Source organism: Tachypleus tridentatus, chromosome 13 (assembly GCF_004210375.1).
Source record: "Tachypleus tridentatus isolate NWPU-2018 chromosome 13, ASM421037v1, whole genome shotgun sequence".
In the NCBI taxonomy this organism is placed as follows: Eukaryota; Metazoa; Arthropoda; class Merostomata; order Xiphosura; family Limulidae; genus Tachypleus; species Tachypleus tridentatus.
In genome coordinates, this window is record NC_134837.1 from 257,342,430 (window position 1) to 257,367,465 (window position 25,036).

Genomic DNA, 25,036 nt, shown 5'->3' on the forward strand with positions numbered 1-25,036 from the left:
TTTTGTTTGATTTGTTTTGAATTTCGCGCAAAGCTACACGAGGGCTACCTGCACTAGCTGTCCCTAATTTAGCAGTGTAAGACTATAGGGAAGGCAGCTAGTCATCACCACCTATCGCCAACTCTTGGGCTACTCTTTTACCAACGAATAGTGGGATTGACTGTCACATTATAACGCCCCACCGCTGAAAGGGCGAGCATGTTTTGTGTGACGGTGATTCAAACCCGCGACCCTCAGATTTGCCCACTGAGCCACTGGGATACAATTTAATATTTGGACGAAAAAAACATAGATATAACAGTGTGATAACGTCCTTCATGTAAAACTAGTTCCCCAGTTGGCCAGCAATCAGTTTTCAGACTTACACTGCTAAAATCCGAGGTTCAGTTCTCCTCTGTGGACAGAGTGAAGATAGCCCATTATAGTTCTGTACCAAGAAATCAACAACAACATGCAATACTTTCCTCTCCACAATCTATCAGGACACTATAAAAGACCGACAACACCTACATGCACACTGACTTGAAGACGAAAGCCAGAAGACTTTTGAAACGTCGTCCTCTACGCTTGTGTCTCTACAACAGGCAGTTGTCGTCCATCCTACAAAGTTTCATCAATACTTTCCTTATTGTTTTCAGTTGGTCATGGCTGATTTAAATTCAACGTAATTATTGATATCAAAATAAAATAGATTATTATGATCTATAGACGATAGTAAATATATTTTATAACTTGGGTCATTTAAACACAGAAAGTGTATGACATCAGAATTCATGTTGGAATTATTTCTTAAAGAGATAAAACGCTATTCACAATAAATCTGAGGTGTGCTGCCATCTAACCTAAAAGTAAAATAATACATTAAATTTAAAGTGCAGGTAAGACGAAATACTGTTACTGAAAACTACTAGCATTAATATTATTATAATTCGGAATGTTATGACGTGTTAGTTATTCTCTAGTTTAATAACTAGAAATATTTGGACGTAAGTTACGATACTTTATTCATAATTATGAGCATGCACGAAAACGTATGAAACATGTTTGTTTTAATTCGAACAGATTTCTGAAAACAATAGGTATCAGAACATTAAAATTGAATTGAGAAAAGCAAAACTTGGTTAAGCCTTACGTTTTTATTCTAGCCAACTTTAACCCGGTGTTTAGACTTAGTTTCGAATTTAAAAAATTAGAGATTAATGTTTTACGTCTTTGCGTTTTAGGGAGAATTTTGTCTTCTGTTGTAATTATCAATCGATGCGGTATACTATTAGTAATAGTAACATACCAAACTGTGTGATACATCATTATTGAGTATATTATTATTAATTATAGGTGTAGGAGTATTACGACTATTTCATTATTTTTTGAAGGATTGGTCAATGTTAAATAATGTAAACACATTAGTATTATTGGATAGAAAAAGACTTGTTTACCGGGTGCGTATTGTCACTGTAGAATGGAGAGTAAAGTGTCACCTTGTTGGGTCATGGATAATGTACATAATGAACTGTTTTCCAAATTGAGGCTGTGATTATATCCCGTATCATTGTTTCCAATTTCTAAACATGTGTAGTACATCTACGGGTAATTATATTGCATTATAGTATTAATACGTGTGTGTGTTGTTTTTATATTTCAATTTTGTGTTTAATTATAGTCAACACATTAGGAATTATATGTTGAATGTTGTTAATTTTGAGTTTCTTAACTGACTATTTTAACAGTTCTTTTTCAAGGTTTTGCTCAGGTGTGGGAATCTCTGTGCATGTAGTTGTAAAGTAAAAAGTATCATACATGTCCTTACTGTTATTTGTTGTTACTTGATAATCCAAGTTGTATTATTGTTAAGTTTGAAGTAATAAAACATGAACATGCTTTATATAAACTAATGGCACCATCCAATACTTGCAAGTTGTAGAAGGTATTGAAATTTATGTAATTATTTCATAACTCAGAGTTGTATCCAAGCTCTCTTTTTAATCATACTATTATCAGGTAACATAAAACATGAAAGTACACTCATAATGAATGAAATAAATAATACATTACAATAATTTTCTGAATTGTTTTTTAAAATTAGTTCTTAAATTGAATTTCTGGATACTTAAGGCTGTTTACTGTATTGATTATAGAAAAAAATACTTAAAATATAATGTATTTCATTCTTTTAAGATTATCACAACTAAATGAGTACTCATTTTTTATGAATGGTCTCAAGTAGTAATATTACATGAAATATTGCTTATGTAGTATCAAGTTGTATTTGTTAAAATTAGACTGGTGAAATGCAGGATATAATATTTTATGATACATAACAAAATCTGTCTATAAGCTAATTTTGACTGATTGGAACAATGGTTATTTGTGTGACAAAATATTGTTGTTATCATGTGAAAACCATGTATATTAAGAAGCTCAATTTTACACATTTTTATAAAACTACAACAAATAGATCGTGCCTTCAAAAGGTGAGGTTGTGATCGTGTGGTAGATGTACTGTTTCTAATTAGAAGATCATGGTTTCAACAGAACTTTGAGTGACATATTCTGGAACATTTCCACATAAAACATTAATCATGAAAAGAGTCAGGTTGTGGTTTTGGTATTATGTAGTCTTGGAAACTTATATGTATTGACGAAGTTGGTAAAAACAAAAAAGTTTGATATTTTAAAATATGAATAATGTATTTTTAACTTTTAAAGTTACACACACTTACACTAAATTCTGGTAGCCAGTTCTGAAACAAATTACCTAAGACTCTAAAATGTCATCTTTATAAGTAATTAGTGTTAAATAAAAATACTTCATCAAACCAAGCTATTTTGTTGTGATTTCTGAAAGTAGGCATGTTTATTGTAAATAACTCATACCAAGGATGTTTTTACAAATAAGTAACATGCATTTGAGATGAATAACAGATGTGTTTATCGTAGATTACAGACAAATTTAGTTTTGATAACTTAAAACTATCAGATAAACATAGTTATTTGTCACTTATTTTACTGACTAAAACATTAAATACATGTATTGAAGTATTGTAGATTTAATTCACTTTATGATGACTGAAATATATAACTTCAAAATTTGTATTAAAATATTTATGCATTAATTTGTGCTGCCCTCTGTTTATGAACTTGTTTGAACTCATGCAACAAGCCTTTTAGTTTGAATCTGAATCCCAACACATCTCTCGTCATGAACCTGCACTGAATGTCAGCCCAGTATTGAGTTTAACTAATTCAGTAAACTTTTCTTATTCTCATATATTGATTAGAATTATTTGTTTCATTAATTGGATACCTTCACTGTTAGCATTAATTTAGCTGTAATCTTATGAATATCTTGTGAAGTTTAGTTAAGAAAGAACTTTAATACTTGTATTAACTGTTGTATTTTGAGTTACATTGTACACTCCTCTAGGAACCGTGAAGTCGAATGTTGGGTAATGAAAACTGTCATTTTCTCTTCGGTTATAAGATCATTATTATTTCTTTCCACAAGGTTATTAATATTACAGTCATAACTATCATGTAAGTATTTTTAAGCTCTTGTCATAAGTAAGTTATTATAATTTTCTGGAAACTTCCTTCCTTTGTTTGTTCAATATTTGTGGTACAGTACGTTTCTTTACCAGGTTTTCAAGTAAGCATTTCCAGCTTCAAAATTTAAAAGAAAAATGAAGTAAGAATATTTTTAATGAATGATTTTATTAAATAGAATTGTGTTTCCAGCCATTAAGTTGACCACCCCAAACATATTTAACCCTAACCATGTCCTGTTTATCACATGCGATTCGCTGGACAAAATACTAAAGTACCTGAGTATCGTATGTGATATGTAGCTGATGATGGTAGGACCTGGTTTGTTTGGTTAAATGTATGAAATTAGAAAATAGTTTCCCATGTGATGCTTACATTGCATGTTAATAATAATAGGTTATTTTCATGTAAGAGATAATGTAAATAGAGGATAAATATGAAAGATTTTTATATTAATTCTTTATACTTTCTTTACTCATTCCACTCATTTTCCAATAAATTAATAAAGTTTTAAAGAAAGAAAAAGCTATATGGAATATAAACAATATAAAAAATGGAAAAGGTTAGAGATCATTTCATGAATAAAAGTTGGGAACAAATGTGTTATGTATTTGAACATGTTTATGCACATGGAATATGAAGCTATAATTATCAATACATGTACATCATATGGCGAATTTAATTGAATCGTGCAAGACATAGACTTCTAAGTCTGATGTTTTATTTTTAATTCTTATAACTTCAAAATATAGTTTGAGAATGATACAGTTTTGTGATAATTGAAGCAGTTGTCATACACTTGTAGCTCTATAACAAAGAATAAACCCTTAAAGGCTGTACTTGCACATCCACCCTTGAGAAAAGCAAAACAAATAAAACATCCATGTATTTAAGATGCTGTTTTGATGCATGTGGAGACATTATGCATGATGGAAAAGGGTGTATTTCAGATTGTACTCAAAAGATGTTATAGAACCTGTGTGTATGATTGTGGTCCTTTTTATTTAATCTATCATCAAGGATGCTAACCTTTAAGATAGAGAAAACAAAACTATATGTCTGATAAGGGCTTTATGAAATAGCTAATTAGGGTATTGAATAACATAACTAATGGTCATTTTGTCACTTTCTATATCTTTTAGGTTTCTTTTTACTTACAGATGTACCACCAAAAATACCTCAGTTGGTAGTATATGCTGTTACATGAAACTATCATGGGGTCTATTATAATGAAATTTAAGGTAAGTTCTAGTTTTCTTGTGTGTTTTTTTTAGTACTAGGATGTATGAATGTTGTAAAATGTGTATGTACCTCTCATAAACTTACAGGTTTATAACATTTTTCAGAGAAAAAATTACATCAAAAGTAATGTTTTTTTTTAAACTGTAAAACAGGAATTAGCTGTATGTAGGTTTAGTTTTTTAAAAATATATAGTTTTAAAGTTGTCTTGATGCGTGTAGTGTCATTGAGCATGGTAAGAAGAAAGTCGTTCAGATATGATTGGAGGTTGCAGAACTTTTGTACCATAACTCATTTATAGTTTTGTGAGTTGTATGAACTAAATGAGTAGAGTTTTTAAAGTCTGTATAGTGATAAATGTCTGAACTTTGATCATAGATATTTCAGTAAAACAAATATTGGAGATCAATGAGTGTGTATTTTGTTATGTTTTTTGTTAAAATCATGACTGAACACAACTAGAACCGCACATCTATTCTAGATCCACTGAAATATGGAAAGAATCTATGAATGGGAATAGCTAAGCCTAACTAAGTAACTGAAGTACATTATTTATCAGACAGTAGACTCGGCACAAGTTTATTTTGTATCTATATGTATGTATCATTGATAATAAAAACGTTTGATTTGGCACTCTTATTGAGATTCAACATGTGTAATTCCACTTAATGTCTTCATAAGTGCTCACTCATTGTAGCTTTTAAAAGCTATATTATTGTTGTTGTTGTTTTTTTAGAAAAAACCTTCAACCAAGCAAGTTCTTGAAGAACTAGAAAAGGTGAGTTATTGTATCTTTTTAATTAGACTTTTTAACTCCTTTATATTTATTTTTGTTGAATTGCAATTATAAGGAAAGAAATATGACATTCTACATTGTTTATGTTGAGAAAGTTAACAGCGTAGTGTACCATCACAGCTATACATGTGATACCAAAATGTGTTTTTTTTATTTTTAATTTTGACATGTTTTTAAAACATTCAGGATTACTTTACAGTGGTCAGTTTCTAAGTATACATTCAGGATTACTTTACAGTGGTCAGTTTCTAAGTGTACATTCAGGATTACTTTACAGTGGTCAGTTTCTAAGTGTACATTCAGGATTACTTTACAGTGGTCAGTTTCTAAGTGTACATTCAGGATTACAGTGGTCAGTTTCTAAGTGTACATTCAGGATTTCTTTACAGTGGTCAGTTTCTAAGTGTACATTCAGGATTACTTTACAGTGGTCAGTTTCTAAGTGTACATTCAGGATTACTTTACAGTGGTCAGTTTCTAAGTGTACATTCAGGATTACTTTACAGTGGTCAGTTTCTAAATATACAGTACAATTTTATTAAATTACCTACTACATCTGAAGGAACTTGCTTTGTAAAAGGCTTATTGTATATTAGTATAATACATTATGGTAGTTGTGGTATTCAAAGTAAACCTAATGTCCTACAATGTTTGGCAAGAAATATTGCCTGTGAGCTACCTCAAACCATAGTTATCATCTCGATGGAAATCAACTGAATAGTGTTATGGAGAAAAAAAGGTATTTAGGTGTTTTGGTCAAGTTGTCTCTTAAGCCTTCCAGACAGTACGTTATTGCCATTAAGAAAGTAAGCTGGACTGGGAGTTTTATCCACAGGAAAACTGAACAGAAATCAAAGGAAGTTATTTTTTTGGATAAAACTTTTGTTAGGGTTCATGTGGAGTACTGTGTTCAGTAAGTTTTAACTCCACACTAATGTAAGAAAACCAGAGTTGTATGGATTCTGGTTTTGACATTTCACACACCCCTTTCAGTCTGATGTTTGATTGTGGGACAAACGTAACCACATGTCATTTTGTTGGGAGAAACACCATAGTCTTTGTATTCCTTTTATTTCAAAATTATTGATTAACTGCAAGTGTATGTACAGACTGGCTTTCACATAAATATATGTAAGTGGCTCAGTAATTTGTATATTATAGTGTACATGAAGATTGTTATTTGAATGTTAATATCTTTTCAGGAAATCAAGACCACTTATGAATACAAATCAAGTTCAGAAAAAACCCATAAACACCTGATTGGCTCATTAATTCTGTATTCAGTCCTTCTATACATAGTGGCTGCATTAGTGTTTTACTTCTGGTTTTTCCCCAGTACTTTGGGTGATGGAGTGTTGCATTCACTGCCATTGATAGCTTTTCCAGTTCTGTAAGTACATTGAGTGGAATTTTGAAATTCCTCAAGAGTTTACTTTGTACTGATTTTATTAATAAGCTCTCAGGTTTTGTGCATTACTTTTGTGCAAATCAAGTTTTGGGCACAACTTTTGTGTAAAAAAAATATTTAACATTTATACATTTTGAACAAATGATAACCAAAGAAACCAATTTTAACCTAGTTATTTTTAAGAATTCTCTACAATTTTAAAAATATTTAGCTGAAAGATCATTCAGAAGGAAGGAAAACTTGTGTATATAAAAATAAAAACAGAACCTAAACTTTTGTTTAAATTCCAGGCTTTTTATTGTTGAACAAGACTGACCATTGAATATAGATTGTTTCTCTATGAAAACAGATTTATTCTAATGTATAATACCCTGTGTATGTCAGATGTAGAGAAGTGTTCAGTGTGATATGTTAAGGAACGTTTTTTTTTAATAAAGTATTGAAACGCACGTAAAGATTGATTTGATAAGTAGGTATCTTAATGGTTTGAAAGCAAGAGTGGTTCTTAAAAATTAAAATATCTTAGTCTGCTTGTAATTTGTTGTTTGTATTGTTTGCAGTATAAACCTACTTTTAATGGAAGAATATGGGTAAGTTGAAGTTATTCGTTACAGAGTCTGGATTCTTAAAAGATTTCTCCACTGGTATTTCACTCGAACCATCAAGATAAATGAAGAAAAGCTTATTGAACTAAGGAAGAAAAAGAATTCAATTTTAGATGAGGTCATGGAAAAGGAAACCTACAAAGTTGCCAAAGAATTGTTGGAGACATTTGATCCTCAGCTACTCAAAATGCAAGAGGTAAGAATTGGTTTGCTTAAAACATATTACAGATAAACAAGTTTAAACTCATAACATAATTCACAGGTAAATAAATGTAAGCTCTTAAAACCTTGCACAAGTAAATAAATGCAAGCTTGATGTATTTCTTGTTAAACTTTTGTAATAAAGTGTGAAATGTGAACATCAGTGAATTATGTATTTATACTTTAAAAATAAAATTCAGGTATGATAGAATGTAGATTCTGGAATTATATAGTTTTGAAAACTTTTCTGATCAATCTTAGAACAGTTTTTCTCTTCATAGGGAAGTGTTTCACGCAATACCTCAACTTGTGGTGTATTTTTACACACACTTATTATTTCTAACTTACTTGTTTTTAAGTATTTTAGTATTGTTAGCTAGATTTTGTAGGTCCTTGTGCTGACGTATACTTTTGTTGAATGTTACAACTGAACTTGTGAAGTTTATCTTGTCACACAATTTACGTTTCACTTGGTTAATTTGGTCCAATGTCCAGTGGACTTTTCATCATTACACAAAATATTTGCTGTTGAAATTGCATAGATACTTATGTGCTAGAATGAAGTTTTTCATGTTTTTTTAGTTTTATGTTTAAAACTTAATGTAAGTTTTACCAGCAGTATTAACACCAACAATATGGTTGGATTAAAAATGAAAGGACATCTTACCAGACTTAGGAGACCAGAATGGAAACATCTCAGTAACAAATAAAATTATTTTGACCAATTGAGCTGTTGCACTCTTGTGTTTGAGTTTGTGACATGCCAATTGTAGACTGATATAAAGAATGCATTAAGAAAACTTTTGATGTATGTTTTGGTCATGAAAATGTAGATTTTGTCTTCCAAATATGAAACTTATTGTAAGGTGGTTATTAATTTTCAGAGCAGTATCCACAAATAGAAAGCACTAGGTAAAGAAATGTAGAATAATATAACAAGACATTATTTATTGTTTGAGGTCAAAAATTACATATATATGCTAATGTGTAAATAGAAGTATAAAAAATCTGTTTAATACCAAAATGGGCCCGGCATGGCCAGTTGGGTTAAGGCATTTGACTCATAATCTGAGGGTCATTGGTTCGAATCCCCATCGCACCAAACATGCTCGCCCTTTCAGCCATGAGGGTGTTATTATGTGATGGTCAATCCCACTATTCGTTGGTAAAAGAGTAGCCCAAGAGTTGGCAGTGGGTGGTAATGACTAGCTGCCTTCCCTCTAGTCTTACACTGCTAAATTAGGGACGGCTAGCTCAGACAGCCCTTGAGTAGTTTTGGAAGAAATTTAAAAAACAATACCAAAATGTATGGGAAGAGGCTTTGTTAACTACCAGGGCCTTATAATAGAAAAGTTTACCAGTTATCTTGTGACTTTGTTAACTACTGGGGTCCTATAATAGAAAAGTTTACCAGTTATTTTGTGACTTTGTTAACTACCAGGGCCTTATAATAGAAAAGTTTACCAGTTATCTTGTGACTTTGTTAACTACCAGGGCCTTATAATAGAAAAGTTTACCAGTTATCTTGTGACTTTGTTAACTACCAGGGCCTTATAATAGAAAAGTTTACCAGTTATCTTGTGACTTTGTTAACTACCAGGGCCTTATAATAGAAAAGTTTACCAGTTATCTTGTGACTTTGTTAACTACCAGGGCCTTATAATAGAAAAGTTTACCAGTTATCTTGTGACTTTGTTAACTACCAGGGCCTTATAATAGAAAAGTTTACCAGTTATCTTGTGACTTTGTTAACTACTGGGGTCCTATAATAGAAAAGTTTACCAGTTATCTTGTGACTTTGTTAACTACCAGGGCCTTATAATAGAAAAGTTTACCAGTTATCTTGTGACTTTGTTAACTACTGGGGTCCTATAATAGAAAAGTTTACCAGTTATCTTGTGACTTTAACTACTGGGGTCCTATAATAGAAAAGTTTACCAGTTATCTTGTGACTTTGTTAACTACTGGGGTCCTATAATAGAAAAGTTTACCAGTTATCTTGTGACTTTGTTAACTACTGGGGTCCTATAATAGAAAAGTTTACCAGTTACCTTGTGACTTTAACTACTGGGGTCCTATAATAGAAAAGTTTACCAGTTATCTTGTGACTTTGTTAACTACTGGGGTCCTATAATAGAAAAGTTTACCAGTTATCTTGTGACTTTAACTACTGGGGTCCTATAATAGAAAAGTTTACCAGTTATCTTGTGACTTTGTTAACTACTGGGGTCCTATAATAGAAAAGTTTACCAGTTATCTTGTGACTTTGTTAACTACTGGGGTCCTATAATAGAAAAGTTTACCAGTTACCTTGTGACTTTAACTACTGGGGTCCTATAATAGAAAAGTTTACCAGTTATCTTGTGACTTTGTTAACTACTGGGGTCCTATAATAGAAAAGTTTACCAGTTATCTTGTGACTTTGTTAACTACCAGGGCCTTATAATAGAAAAGTTTACCAGTTATCTTGTGACTTTGTTAACTACTGGGGTCCTATAATAGAAAAGTTTACCAGTTATCTTGTGACTTTGTTAACTACTGGGGTCCTATAATAGAAAAGTTTACCAGTTATCTTGTGACTTTGTTAACTACTGGGGTCCTATAATAGAAAAGTTTACCAGTTATCTTGTGACTTTGTTAACTACTGGGGTCCTATAATAGAAAAGTTTACCAGTTATCTTGTGACTTTGTTAACTACTGGGGTCCTATAATAGAAAAGTTTACCAGTTATCTTGTGACTTTGTTAACTACCAGGGCCTTATAATAGAAAAGTTTACCAGTTATCTTGTGACTTTGTTAACTACTGGGGTCCTATAATAGAAAAGTTTACCAGTTATCTTGTGACTTTGTTAACTACTGGGGTCCTATAATAGAAAAGTTTACCAGTTATCTTGTGACTTTGTTAACTACTGGGGTCCTATAATAGAAAAGTTTACCAGTTATCTTGTGACTTTGTTAACTACTGGGGTCCTATAATAGAAAAGTTTACCAGTTATCTTGTGACTTTGTTAACTACTGGGGTCCTATAATAGAAAAGTTTACCAGTTATCTTGTGACTTTGTTAACTACTGGGGTCCTATAATAGAAAAGTTTACCAGTTATCTTGTGACTTTGTTAACTACTGGGGTCCTATAATAGAAAAGTTTACCAGTTATCTTGTGACTTTGTTAACTACCAGGGCCTTATAATAGAAAAGTTTACCAGTTATCTTGTGACTTTGTTAACTACTGGGGTCCTATAATAGAAAAGTTTACCAGTTATCTTGTGACTTTGTTAACTACTGGGGTCCTATAATAGAAAAGTTTACCAGTTATCTTGTGACTTTGTTAACTACTGGGGTCCTATAATAGAAAAGTTTACCAGTTATCTTGTGACTTTGTTAACTACTGGGGTCCTATAATAGAAAAGTTTACCAGTTATCTTGTGACTTTGTTAACTACTGGGGTCCTATAATAGAAAAGTTTACCAGTTATTTTGTGTATAGTGCAAACACTGAAACAATCATATGGTTATTCTGATTTGTTGGTTTGTTAGGAACAGATTGTCATTGTTCAACAAACTGACTGCCATTGAAGGGTGAAGTCGAACATTGTTGTACATACTGACTACACACTTGATGTCTAACCTGTGCTGTTTCTAGCACAGTCTTCATTTGACAGGATGGTTCTACCAGTATAAACTTCCAAGTTTATTGCCATATCACCAGTCCCAGTTTCATTATATTGTATTTATCTAACACAAAACGTTTTTATATTGCCACACGCTATTCAAAACATTTCCTCCTTGCAGTTCAGTGGCATCTTAATTATTGTTTAAAGACATTTGACATTGCTTCATAGCAGACAGTTGGATCATGAAGTTTGTGGTCTTCTGAGTGGTCTTTTTCTGATTACATGAGCATCCACTGAGATGAAAGTTTTGTGGAATTATCAGCCATATAAGGATCAGAAACAGTTTGATGTCCTCTTTTTTAAAGACTGGTATTTTTTGCACCACATTGTGGCTGCCCAGATCATTTAAGTACAAACTGACCTTAGAGTCACCTGCATCTTCAAATTTCCAAGTTAAAAACAATTATGCTATTCAAGTCAGTTCTTCTACTTCTTGTGATGAAGGGAACTGTCACATGGGTATTTTTATTGCTCATATTTTCTTTTATGTGCCATCTACAAATGATGTTTATGTATCTCAGAATGGCTGGTATGGGTATTAGCACTTTTATTGATGAGCAGAGAACAATGTTTCAACCTTCCTATGTCATCTTCAGGTTAACAAAGGATTTTTGTTAATGTTGGAAGGTCAGAATGTTGTTCTTTGCTTGTCAATAATAGTTTTAATATCCATACCAGCTGTTCTAACACATGTTTTTATTTCAGGTAGGTTTCTTGTCATCAAAAGGTACCATAACATGTTGTGATCTCAGCTGATTTTCAGTATAGAAGTTAATATGCACTCAGGAAATGTATAGTATCCTTTTTTGTAACTGGAAAAAACATATAAAAGCTCAATAACTTCCATTTTTAAAAGTCAGACAAACAGAAGTACCTTTTCTTTTAAAAACTGACTGTTAAGTAGAAAGCTAGAAGTATTAGCTAAGCAAATTGTCGACAGTAAATGTAATGTTATCTTAAATAAATATTAAGATGAAAATATTAATGAAATAACACAGTAAAGAACTACGAATGTGATATTGTACTACTGTTCAGTGAAAAAAATTAAATATAGAAGAAAAACAAATATTGCATATTTGTACATAATAGCTCTTTGTACCAGGTTTGGTCATGTTGAACTATCGTGTAACCTTGAATCTCTACATATTATAACTGAAGATACTAAGTAGACCTTCACAGAACATTGCAATGAAACATTACTCGTCTGTTGTAAACAAAAAGTTAGTACTGAAATTATAACATAAACAAAAGTACTAGCATTAAAAAAACAAACTTCTTTTGTACTAATAAGTAAACATGTAAGGACAGTAACACTGCCTACTGAAATGAAGGTTTTTAAATATAAACTTCATGCAGAATTAGGGGTTGCTATAGCTCCTGTTCTTTATAGCAAAAGAAAGTATATGATAGGTTGAAATAAAGAAATGAATACAGAGCATAGCAATAAGTAAAGTGTAATTTATTAAATGTTGTCACATGTTAACATGATATTCAGTTAAATTTATACTTGTTTGCATATGAATTGAGACATCACCAGTTATTGTAGCTGTTGTATGGAATACTGCTGTGTATGTCAGTCATTTGTTGGTAAGAAGGTAAGCTAGCTGTTGTATGGAATACTGCTGTCTATGTCAGTCAGTTGTTGGTAAGAAGGTTAGCTAGCTGTTGTATGGAATACTGCTGTGTATGTCAGTCATTTGTTGGTAAGAAGGTTAGCTTGCTGTTGTATGGGATACTGCTGTCTATGTCAGTCAGTTGTTGGTAAGAAGGTTAGCTAGCTGTTGTATGGAATACTGCTGTGTATGTCAGTCATTTGTTGGTAAGAAGGTTAGCTTGCTGTTGTATGGAATACTGCTGTGTATGTCAGTCATTTGTTGGTAAGAAGGTTAGCTAGCTGTTGTATGGGATACTGCTGTGTATGTCAGTCATTTGTTGGTAAGAAGGTTAGCTAGCTGTTGTATGGGATACTGCTGTGTATGTCAGTCATTTGTTGGTAAGAAGGTTAGCTAGCTGTTGTATGGGATACTGCTGTGTATGTCAGTCATTTGTTGGTAAGAAGGTTAGCTAGCTGTTGTATGGGATACTGCTGTGTATGTCAGTCATTTGTTGGTAAGAAGGTTAGCTAGCTGTTGTATGGGATACTGCTGTGTATGTCAGTCATTTGTTGGTAAGAAGGTTAGCTAGCTGTTGTATGGAATACTGCTGTGTATGTCAGTCATTTGTTGGTAAGAAGGTTAGCTAGCTGTTGTATGGAATACTGCTGTGTGTGTCAGTCATTTGTTGGTAAGAAGGTTAGCTAGCTGTTGTATGGGATACTGCTGTGTGTGTCAGTCATTTGTTGGTAAGAAGGTTAGCTAGCTGTTGTATGGGATACTGCTGTGTATGTCAGTCATTTGTTGGTAAGAAGGTTAGCTAGCTGTTGTATGGGATACTGCTGTGTATGTCAGTCATTTGTTGGTAAGAAGGTTAGCTAGCTGTTGTATGGAATACTGCTGTGTATGTCAGTCATTTGTTGGTAAGAAGGTTAGCTAGCTGTTGTGTGGAATACTGCTGTGTATGTCAGTCATTTGTTGGTAAGAAGGTAAGCTAACTCTTGTATGGAATACTGCTGTGTGTGTCAGTTATTTATTGGTAAGAAAGTGAGCTAAGCAGGATTCTCATTAAAGATGTCACTTTAAAAGATAGCTATTTACCTCCCTTTCTTCCAACTCCACTACTACAGAAATATTTCTTCAGTGTGTAAGTGTATGTATGTATGTATGTATATATACACATACATATTCAGCCCAAACTTTTTACTTCACATTGAAGGAAGTGTGCATAACCCAAATGTTGAAATTCAGCTATGACCATCACATTGTGAAGTTGAGTATTGTTAACTTTATATACTGATTGTTGTGGTAGTCTTCAAGTGTACTTGACAGTATGTGTGTGATGACAGTAGTTTATAGTTGTATAGAAGAAGATTTAAAATATGGATTTTGAATTTTTGGAATATTTTCTCTATTTTCTGTTTTATCTTACAATATTTTAATAGTCCTAATCTCCATATATCAAAAGTACCATTTGTAAAGCTTTACAAGATTTTAATAACCGTATAATTTCTCTGTGGTAAAAGTTCAATTATAGGGAAAGGTACAGGGGCAGTACTTCTGGTTTTTCTAACAGATTGGTGCCAATGAAATAATTTATTTGTTAATTTGAATGTATTTCATTACAATTACACATACTTGTGTATTTAAATATGAACAGTAATTAATATAGAATAATAAAGTGAAATGTAAATAACATTTCATTAACCAGGATATTAATGATGGAAAATTGTTTCAAGAATCAGGTCAGTGTAAAAATGATTCAGTTTTGTTTTTTAAACTAATGAATACAGTGTATTACATTTCATTATTACATCCTTTACTTCATAGAAAACTGAAGAAAAAACTGCTCAAAATGGATCCCATGAGAGTAACTCTTTAAAACAAAAAGAAACTGGTAAGCAGAGGTTATATGTAGATTCATTTTCTACTCTCCAGGAATATTGTGTCATATTTTTTGAGAATAATATGCATTGCAACATACTCTATATGGGCCTTCATTTGCTATTGATATATTCTCTTTTCTTTTAAATAACTGTCAAAAATTTCATAAGTCAGAAAGGGTCAATAAACAGTGACTAACAGCATATCATATATTATGATATTTTTAAAAAACTTGTATATGAATATTAACTATTGGTTTATCTCACAATTTGTTGTCCACCAAACACAGTCCTCTTACTGTTACTATCCTAAAATATTTAACTTTATTCCTGACATGGTTTCTTAGTTAGGCACCTAACTTACAATCCATACGTCATGGAATCAAAATTTGTTGCCAGTCATACTTGCCTTTTCAGTCATTATAATGTGGTTATCTATCCCACTATTTATTGGTGAAGAATATCCCAAGAGTTGCCTTTATTTTATCACTTCAAAATTAAAGAAAGGTATTCTACAACTAGTTTTGCACAAAATTTAACAAATGACTAAATTTTTATCATTCTTTTGTTTTATCATTTTATATCCAGGTTGTTTGCCATTCAAATTCTTTAAACCTTACAATTAGTTGATATATATATATATATATATATATCCAGGTTATTAATTTAATTTATGGTATTTCTTATGGGAAAAATTGATTCGGTTTTCAAACAGCCTTCTGGAATGGATTAAGCTTGAGAACCGAGGTACCACTATATTTTTCATAAATATTTTTCTGATCAATGTAAATGTGCGTGTGTATAGTTTGAGTATGTTATAATTAAATTGATTATAAAGCTTCATCATATTGTTTCAGCTCATATTGTCATGTTTGGCTATGCTGTAAATGCTGGCCATGAATTTTTAAAATAGCTCTGTAATATAGTCTATTTTAAAAAACTGTTGTAAAACTGTCCTGCTCAAAGCCCACCACTCTCCTCTGCTAATTTTCCATAATCCATACAGTACACAAATATAGTAATTTTTAAGCACCTTTTCCAAGGGTACTTTTGCACAAAATTCCATAGGTACCGTGTCCAGTGACCTAGAATGTCTTCATTTAAAATAACATGAATACTCATTCCACTCTCCATTGTTTAATGACATGAGATAGTTGAACAGCTGTGTCTTAGAAGCAACTGTGTACATGGGATTTGTGTTTTGTTTGATTATTCCAGTGAAGATCCTTCTTAATTAAATTACGTATTTCTGCCTACAGTTTGTGACTGGCTTTTGCCATCAATTTTAATGTTCATGGATTTTCACTTTTTATAAGATGCCCTTCTTCACATACCACTGTAGGCATATGAATTGTTGTCTCTTTTAGGATAGTCCTGGTTCCCCAGTTTGATCCATATTCTTTTGTTTTCCAGTGCCATTAACTACAAGGAATATCCTTATTCAGCAAAACATTGTGATCTGAGTGCTTATGTATTTTACTGGTTTTCATATAACATGTTTGTCATGATGCTTTTGCCATGTAGATTTTTTTTCTCTCTTATGTAATAAATTTTCTTAGTTTTGTTGGTAATGTTGTTTTGGCATGTATCATGAAAACAGTCTATATTTGCATTGTAATTATATGTGCATTGCTATATGTAATAAAAAAATACTTATTGCTACCTGTTTATGGCTATTTCTCTCAGTAACTTAGTAACTGGTCTTTAGACAAATTATCAGTTGATTTGATTCTTTTATAATGTAATTTTAAATCACCATATGCACTTCAGTACTTATGAGCAGTACTTGGACAAATAATTGCAAGTTCTGTGTTTGGAGTGTAATTAATAATTATGTATTGAATGTCTATGTATATATTTCTTTATCTTTATGTTCAAGTTTTTTAAAGCACAATTTACTACATTTTTGCTATCGTAGAAGTACGACAACGAGCAAAAAAAATACCAGAAGTAGGCCAACCAAGGGAAAGTACAAAGATCCCCAGTGTAGTATATCCCCCTGTTACACCTTATGTATCTGGGTTTATTCAGAATCCTGTTGTTAGTCAAAGAAACCGACAATGGGGTAAGTAATAAACAGGATTACTTTGATTTTGGTTTTTATTTCCAAAATATTCCTAGCAGTAAAAGTTATGAACTTGTTTGAAGCTATTAATGTTTTGAGCATTTTTGTTTTGAATTTCTGTTGTGTAAGAAAAGTCTAGAACTTTCTTCTTCAAAGGTTTTGATGCAGTGTTTAAAATTATTTGTATGTTCCAAATATGCCTAATGTAAAATTTGATAAAACTTGCTTGCTAGAAGAGTGCTGAATGGTTTGTGTCTTATTAGAAGATATTTGTCCAAGTTATTTTCTCAGCTTTGTTTTTTTTACGTTCCCTATATTTGAATCTTCTGCCTTAGCTGTTCGTCCTACTGGTCCTCCATTGCCTACACCAATCTTACAACAACAAAGAAGTATATTTGATCGTTTCGTTGATTACATGGTGGGGGATGGACCATCAAATCGCTACGCATTGATATGCCAGCGATGTAATTCTCACAATGGGATGGCACTGAAAGAAGAATTTGAATATATAGGTAAAAATTTTCCAGTTTGATAATACATGCATAGCTAATCTATCAGTGTATTTTAAAGAACATATTTAAGTTGTTTTTTTCATGAAAAGAAACTTAACAATGTATAAAAATATTTAACAAAGTATTCAGTGGAACATTAGGCAATTTTTGCACTACTGTACTTTCTTTAACATGAGATTTACAGAAAGATAACATGATTACTGAAGGAAAATTGCTGCCTAGTGAAAGATCATGTTATGGTTTTTTCAAATATTCAGGTGGTCTACAAACAAAAAACTTAAGAGAAACGCTGTTTTAGTTAACTAAAAGCAAAACGGGAGAAGCAACATATTTACATTCTTAAATTTAAATTTATGAACCATTTTTATATGTACTGAAAAAATGTAGACCCATTTCCTGAAATATTGATGAGTAATATTACTACCAAAGTTTAATAACTGTTGTAGCAAATAAAAAACTTTTTTTCATTGTTACATTATTTAAAACAATCACACAATTTTACTTATGATGTTACATTATAAATTATATTTGCTGCAGAAATTCTTCAATGTTTCTAAATGATATTTTATGTATTTTCTAGTGTTCAGATGCTGCTATTGTTTTCAGCTCAATCCATCAAGAAAACAAAGGCCTCAATCCGCTAAGAAGGCAGAAACACAATCATCTTCAGAAATACTAGATCATAAATCATCTGATGCATCAGATGATGTTGGTAAGCAGTTTAGAAGTAACAGCTGTGTCAATATTAAGCTCTATTGAGCAGTTACTCTTAAATTAATCAAAATTGTGTTTGAGACTTTAGGTAACAAAATAAAAATAATTGAAAGAATGTATTAAAACTTCTTACTATTCTGAACTTGATTCAGGATGTGAAAAGATAAAAGTCATTAATGGTTTGGATGTGTTTTACATTTTTAAAAGTTATTAGCAAATTTTTAAATTATTTCATTCTGCTTTCTTCTTTCACAACAGTTTTATGTCACTTGAATTCCTTATTGTCAGTGTTGTAAAGTGTTGGTAGTAAAACTGGGTGTTACTGGAAGTTCATATTTAATAATGTTATATCATTTTCCCACTCCCTTCCTGGCTCGGCATAGCCGGGTGAGTTAAGGGGTTCAACTCGTAATCTAAGGGTCATGGGTTTGAATCCCGTCACACCAAACATGTTCCACTTTTTAGCCATTGGGGTATTATATAATGTGATGGTCAATCCCACTATTCATTGGTAAAAGAGTAGCCCAAGAGTTGGCATTGGATGGTGATGACTAGTTGCCCTCACTCTAATCTCACACTGCTAAATTAGGGACAGCTAGCACAGATAACTTTGCATGAAATTCAAAACAAATGAAACTCCCTCTCCCTAATTTGAAGGCCTATAATGTTAGAAACAGTATTCTGATACTTGTGATAGGCACAGCATAGAAAGCCCATTGTATTGTTTGGTAATTAACTACAAACAAATATAAACCTTTCTACTGATAGTATCTTTTTAATTTTTATCATTCTTATCATCACTTGCTAACTTGATGTCGTTATCTTATCTCCAACCATCTTTTAGCAATATTGTATATGTTAAAACAATATTTATGTTTTAATTCCAGAATTATACATTGTTTAAACAACAATACATCATTCCTCCTATAAGCTCTGTTATCAAATAACCCACAGATATTTATAATAAAATAAATATAATGAGATTTTATCATTATAAAAGAGTAGGAACAGTAGTTTATAGTTTCTTAATAATGGTATGTATTCAAAAGTATTAAAAAATAAAACTCAAATTTTTCTTTTCTGATGGCAGATTATCATCCTTATCTTCTTACAATACCTTTTTCAGAAAATTAACCTTCAAAGTAACAAATCATCCAAAAGTTGCAACTGATATTTTCTTTAAAATTTTCAATGATTATAAAACTTTAGTACAGACCTATTATGGGATTAATTTAAGAAATTCAGTTCTTTTATGCTTAAAGGGTAAAATGATTTGTTTTCATCACTCACTTAATGTTCTGTATTTACTGAAGGTATGAATACTGAAGAACGTGAGAAATGTTACAAGTTGAGGTAACAGTGATTTGTAATTGTACTTTATAAAGTGGGGTGTAATGCTGATATTATAATACGTGATTTGTGAAGAAAATAAATATATCTAAGCCTAACTAGCAGTAAAGTTTGAAGGTTGTAACCTTTTTCTAACCTCTGTATCCGATATATTTCCTTAATCAATAGTTTATTGCTGTACTTGTTTATACGTTGTAGAAGAAATGGAGGAAACAGTTCAACCCCGTGATTCGGCATGTGAACATTCAGGTGAAGATAACAAACAAGTAGTAGAAGAGTCTGTTGAATCGACAAAAAATGAGGACTCTGAAGAAGCCCAGAACATTAGTACTAATAGTCAAATGTAAAGTTATTGAATGGTAGTTATGTAAGGCATCCTTGTTTTATACATGTGGGAAAAAGTAAATGTTGTAGTTATGAATTTGTAGATGTTTTTTTTTTAGTCATTAAGGAGATGAATAGGTAGACACAATCAGTCTGTGGAATTATCAATCTTTTAGATTTACAGATGGTCCAGTGAGTGGTAATTTTGTTGAAAATGTGTATTCAGGTAATATCTTTTGTTCTTTGTAATTCAATTTATCTGTAAAAAAATGCCTCATGTTGAACAGACCACTTCAAAGTGTAACAGACAGTAATAATTTAAATTATTCTGTGAGCTTAATTGTTCTATTTTTATTTAAAGAAATGTAATAATAGAGAAATTCAGTACTCTCTAGAACTCAAATTTTTACAGTAAGTTATATATAAAAAAGTACAGAAGAAACCAATATAAATAATTTATTATGTTCAAGTAAAAATTCATTAAAAATACATTACATCTCTCTGTCGAAAATAATATTGAAAATCACTTACATGTTATAGGGCTTCCTTGAACCAATTCAAGTACAGTTATGTCTGATTTCTGATTAGTTATTTAAGTATTCTTTCTTGAAAACATTTTTGTTAGTTTTTAGCACTTAGTTATGGATTACTAATTTTTTTTTCTTTTATAGTTATATAGTGTAGTAACTTATAGTTTTCAAAATTTTGTTTGCCCATAAAAAGTGGAAAATCGATTAGTACTCTTGAGTATATTTTGTATCAAAAAGTTCAAGTCATCTATTAAACAGTTTAAAACAATAGTTAACATTAGATATTATTTGTTTCCTGTTTTTTATTGGAATTGAAACTGAGGGATGGCTTTAGTGTAATTACTAATGACTGATTAGAAGGTGATATGTAACAGTCAATATGAAGTATACAGGGAAAATTTGTAGCTCAGTCTGATTTGTATTTCTTTGATCATGTTTAACTTTAGATTTCCGTTGTTTTCTTTTAAATCTGTAAATGATGAATACATGTAATATCTACTACTTTATAAAAATTAGGTTAAAGCACAAAGATTTTTGTGATCATTTAATGAAAGTTAATGTTTAGCAAGATTAATACAAGGAGATAAATTATAAGGAATAGAAACCTTGACACTTTATCGTGAAAGTTCTGAAATATGTACAATAAAACAAGTTGAAAAATTGCTGGTTGAATAGGGTTGTGTGCTCTCCAGATTGTGTTATTTCTTACATTTTAAAATGTTTACTTTTTAAAACACTAGTCATGTTCTTTACACAGTTTCTATGGTATCATTATCACTGTTTTTATGATTACATCATTTGTGTCCTGTTAAAAAAGATAGAAAAAATATGCCAAGTTTTCTCTTCTTGTAGTTGTTGTGGAAGTCTGTCCACAATGAATGTGTTTGTAAATTTAAAAATAATTAGATTAATTAGAATGTGGGGAATGCTTTAAGTATATGTTTAATATTAGTGGAAAAATGTGTTGTTTGTTTGCCCAGAAAATTTATCGATAATTTATGTTAATTAAATCCAAAATACATGCATCTTTTTCCTTTTATAAACTTTACTGGCTAATTTTTTTATAATTAAGTTTATTTTGAAGTTTGAAAGTTATTGTATATTAGTGTTAGTATTGACTGATTATCATGGTGGATAGTATTGAAACTGGTTTGGTTATCTATTTTGTGTGTCAGTTATGTAACAAACATAAGCTAACAGCAAACTAAATTGAATAATCTTTAAACAAAACTAAAAACACTGTTTTTACCAGTCATGTTATTATCAAGGATGTACCTTTTTTATCTTGTCTGGAAAAATTTGTTTTTTTTTTATGTGAGTTACTTTTTGTTTCCCTTTTTGTAAATGCTTGAACTAGTTCAAATAAATATTTGATTTTTGTTAAGATCATAAATTTAGGTTATTTGGGTTTAAAAGTAATTGTCCATTAATAATTTAAATTGGTTAATCCTTACAAGAAACATGAAAAGAACTACCATTGTGAATGTTCTAGTCATTAAAATTGTAACAAATTATAGAGTAAAATAATAATAAAATATGAAAGCTTGTGATTTAATGAATATAATGTTCTGATCAAAGTAACTGTCTTCCATAGTTATCTAAATGTAAACATTAACATGAAATACTTTGATTGTGTTGAATATTTTTTTAATTTGAACATATGAAAATAGTAGTTTCAAGGTGTTTAAAATGATTGTTTTATTTTTTTGCAAAAAAAAAAGAATGTTAAAAGATATCTACATCATGTTGTGCTTTATCCATGGTGCTTGAATGTAGGCTTAATTTGCATTTGTTTTACATATGTATATTTATATATAAGAAATGAAAATTAGGCATACGTGTACAATAAAATGTAAGTATCTTTTAACAAAGTATTGCTTTTCCAAAAACGTGTATATTAAGTATTTTATAACTATGTTATAGAAAAAATCATTTGGGAAAAGCAAAATGATATTTTAAGAATATTTAAGTGTTTGGTCAAAAATATCTAAAACTAAACCCCACAAAACCCTATACTGTTGTTTTGTATTGTTACCTTTTTCTATACAATTAGGCCTAACTTTTCATATTGTCAAAATCTTTACAATTTATTATATTGAATGCTGTTTACTGCAGTCTCTTATCTTTGTGGTAGAATAATGAAAAATAAAGTTTGCTTAAATTTGATTATGAATTCCTTTAACATTTTTGTTGTTTTAATTATCAGCTAAATAATACAGAAATTCTTGGATTGAATCTGTATCCCCTAAAAGATCCTTTGTAAGTAAGTAAAATATCAAAAAGATAATTTTTGAAATAAATCAAAGTTACCAAATTCAAGGGCCTTTTCCTAAATATATATTTATAGCAGCATTTCAGAAATAAATTAGAATCAACTTTTAAGCAAACCTCTAAAACATCTCTGGTGAATGTTAGAAATGAAAATTCAGTAAGAAATTCTGTTATTTTTACCAAGCAATATAACATAGAAGTTTATTTGTTCTAAAACAGATATTAAAATATAGCTGCATTTATCCTAAATCTCACTGTGTGAAATAACTTCATTTAGTTTAATAAACTTTTAACCAGGATTTAAAAAAACGAAAATCATTCTTTCTCCACAAATTGCACTAAATTTGCATTTTGTAACGATAGACATGTAAGCTCATAAATTAATATAGAATAAAGTTACTGACTCTTAATGAGTTTTGTCAATAATTTTTATTTTTTCTCAATCATAAAAATTGTTTTATACAGTTTGGTTTCAACTATATTTAATGTCCATATGTAAAACCATAATCATTTCATCAGAATTTTGTTACTGTAACTTTTATTTTCTAGTTGTGGAATGTGATTAGTTGTTATCCTAGGTTATTATAAATTCATCTGGAATGATTTTTTATGGCATATTATATTAACTTAAAAAACAAGTACCACATTGAAAAACAGCTGGTACTGTGCTTTTGATAAATCTTAGAAATGCTTTGTAATATTTTTTATTACTGGTTTGTATACATCAGCAAAACAATGGCAGTATTTACAGTGGTAAACTATATGTTTAACTTTGGAAATTATATACGTTTTGATATCTGGGTGCTGGAACAGTTCTGTGCATAAGCTGTCAATGATAAAAACAAATCCATGTTGGTTGGTCTGCCTTGTAACTAGGACTAATTTATTCTTAGTTTATTTACATAATATTCTCACATCGTGGAAGAAAGAAATTAATTTATTTTGATAGATTTCAAACATTGCAAAGTTTGTAGAAGACATTGAGATTTTGCAAGTCTAATAAACTTACTATATATGGTGTTGAACTTGAATGTTTGTTCTTAATTTCGACCTAATTTTGTATAGATAGTCCATTGTCTAACTTCATACCAAGGTAACAACAACAGCTTTTCTTTTTTTATCGTATAACTATGCTGTAATAATATATCACACAAGGCAAACCAAAATAACTAAGAGTGAAAAAATTATTTACGACAAAAAGTAAGTATAGTTGAACTGAAGTGTTTATACCAGAAGGTGAGTTTGTTAGTTTTAACAAAAATGAAATTGCAACTATGTTAAAATGTGAGACAAACACCTATTATGTATTTATTTGTTTTCAACTTTTTATTATTAACTTTATGAGGAGAGGTATAACAAAAATGTTTACATTTTGTAGTTGATTGTTTATTACAGGCATACTGCAACATTGTAACAATATTTCTGTAAATTCTGCATTATTTTTTAATTCTCTAAAATAAATTGTACTTTATTTATTGGGCATTAAACCTTCCAAAATAAATATAATATGTTGAATTCTGAAACAGCCACTCGTTCCCAAGATAATATTTTGTTGTGAAAAGACAATTGTGTGGTACATCAATTAATTGAAATTGGTTACATTTGGGTCTTTGTAATTATGGCATTCTTTCACTCCTTTTTTATTTTATGTTTTAATTGTTGTTGTTTTTTTCAGCATAATATGGCTTTAGAAACTGGAACTGGTGAAGTGGTTTGAATCCATGCAGTAGTGCAAAATATTCTTTGTACTCTGGATACATTGTGAAAATGACAATCCTTAAGTTTGAATGGTGTGTGATAGGGTGCTACTGACTGGCTGCCCTTGCTCTAGTCAATATTTAAACAAAACGGCAGCATCAGACAACGTTAACAGCATAGTCTTAAATTGACACACAGGTGTCATTGTTCCTAAATAACACAGCGTAGTTAATAAGTTATATTTTTGTAGCATTGTTATATTCATAGATCACTGATTTACCACACAAACTGTTTTAACTGTATGATAATCAAAGTCATCACATGATGTGGTCTGTACATCCTATAGTGAAACTACCAATTGCTCACAAAGTAAGAAATGCACTTCCTTTTAATGGGAATCCAGCATTTAATCCACTTTTCTAACTACTGGTCTAACAGTTAACTCCAACCATATCATTCAGGAGGTCTTTAGCACCTTGGCTGATCGTTAGAGCTGCAGTTTGTGTTTTCTCATCTGAATCTTCTTGGATAGCTATAGTCCTCCTAGCTTCTTTCTAATGAGCTAAGTTAAGATGATACGAAAGAATATTTTCATTAAAGTCTTAATCTTAGGGTCACAGGTTCTAATCTTCC

At 30.8% G+C, this 25,036-nt stretch overlaps 1 protein-coding gene across 7 annotated transcripts; it reads left to right on the forward strand.

Annotated features, from left to right (window-relative positions):
- The first annotated feature begins 537 nt into the window (after positions 1-537).
- Positions 538-23,730, forward strand: LOC143237074 (endoplasmic reticulum junction formation protein lunapark-like). Of its 7 annotated transcripts, none has more exons than XM_076475918.1 (10): positions 538-878; positions 4,704-4,784; positions 5,520-5,561; positions 6,782-6,969; positions 7,602-7,788; positions 14,887-14,953; positions 16,858-17,004; positions 17,340-17,516; positions 18,097-18,228; positions 19,749-23,730. In XM_076475918.1, exons 2-10 carry the CDS (start codon positions 4,737-4,739, stop codon positions 19,925-19,927), a joined length of 1,167 nt encoding a protein of 388 aa, XP_076332033.1. In that variant the 5' UTR covers positions 538-878; positions 4,704-4,736; the 3' UTR covers positions 19,928-23,730. The 7 variants fall into 7 exon arrangements, with proteins under 7 accessions (XP_076332033.1, XP_076332036.1, XP_076332034.1 ...); XM_076475921.1 differs by having other exon boundaries at positions 19,779-23,730; XM_076475919.1 differs by having other exon boundaries at positions 874-986; positions 19,779-23,730.
- Positions 23,731-25,036: the final 1,306 nt, after the last annotated feature.

Excerpts from the sequence above, each read along its gene's own strand:
- LOC143237074 (XM_076475918.1), top strand. The coding sequence starts at position 4,737 with ATGCTGTTACATGAAACTATCATGGGGTCTATTATAATGAAATTTAAG. Across the intron at positions 6,970-7,601 it reads TTGATAGCTTTTCCAGTTCT|AGTCTGGATTCTTAAAAGAT; the intron begins GTAAGTACATTG and ends TATTCGTTACAG. Across the intron at positions 17,517-18,096 it reads AGAAGAATTTGAATATATAG|TGTTCAGATGCTGCTATTGT; the intron begins GTAAAAATTTTC and ends TGTATTTTCTAG.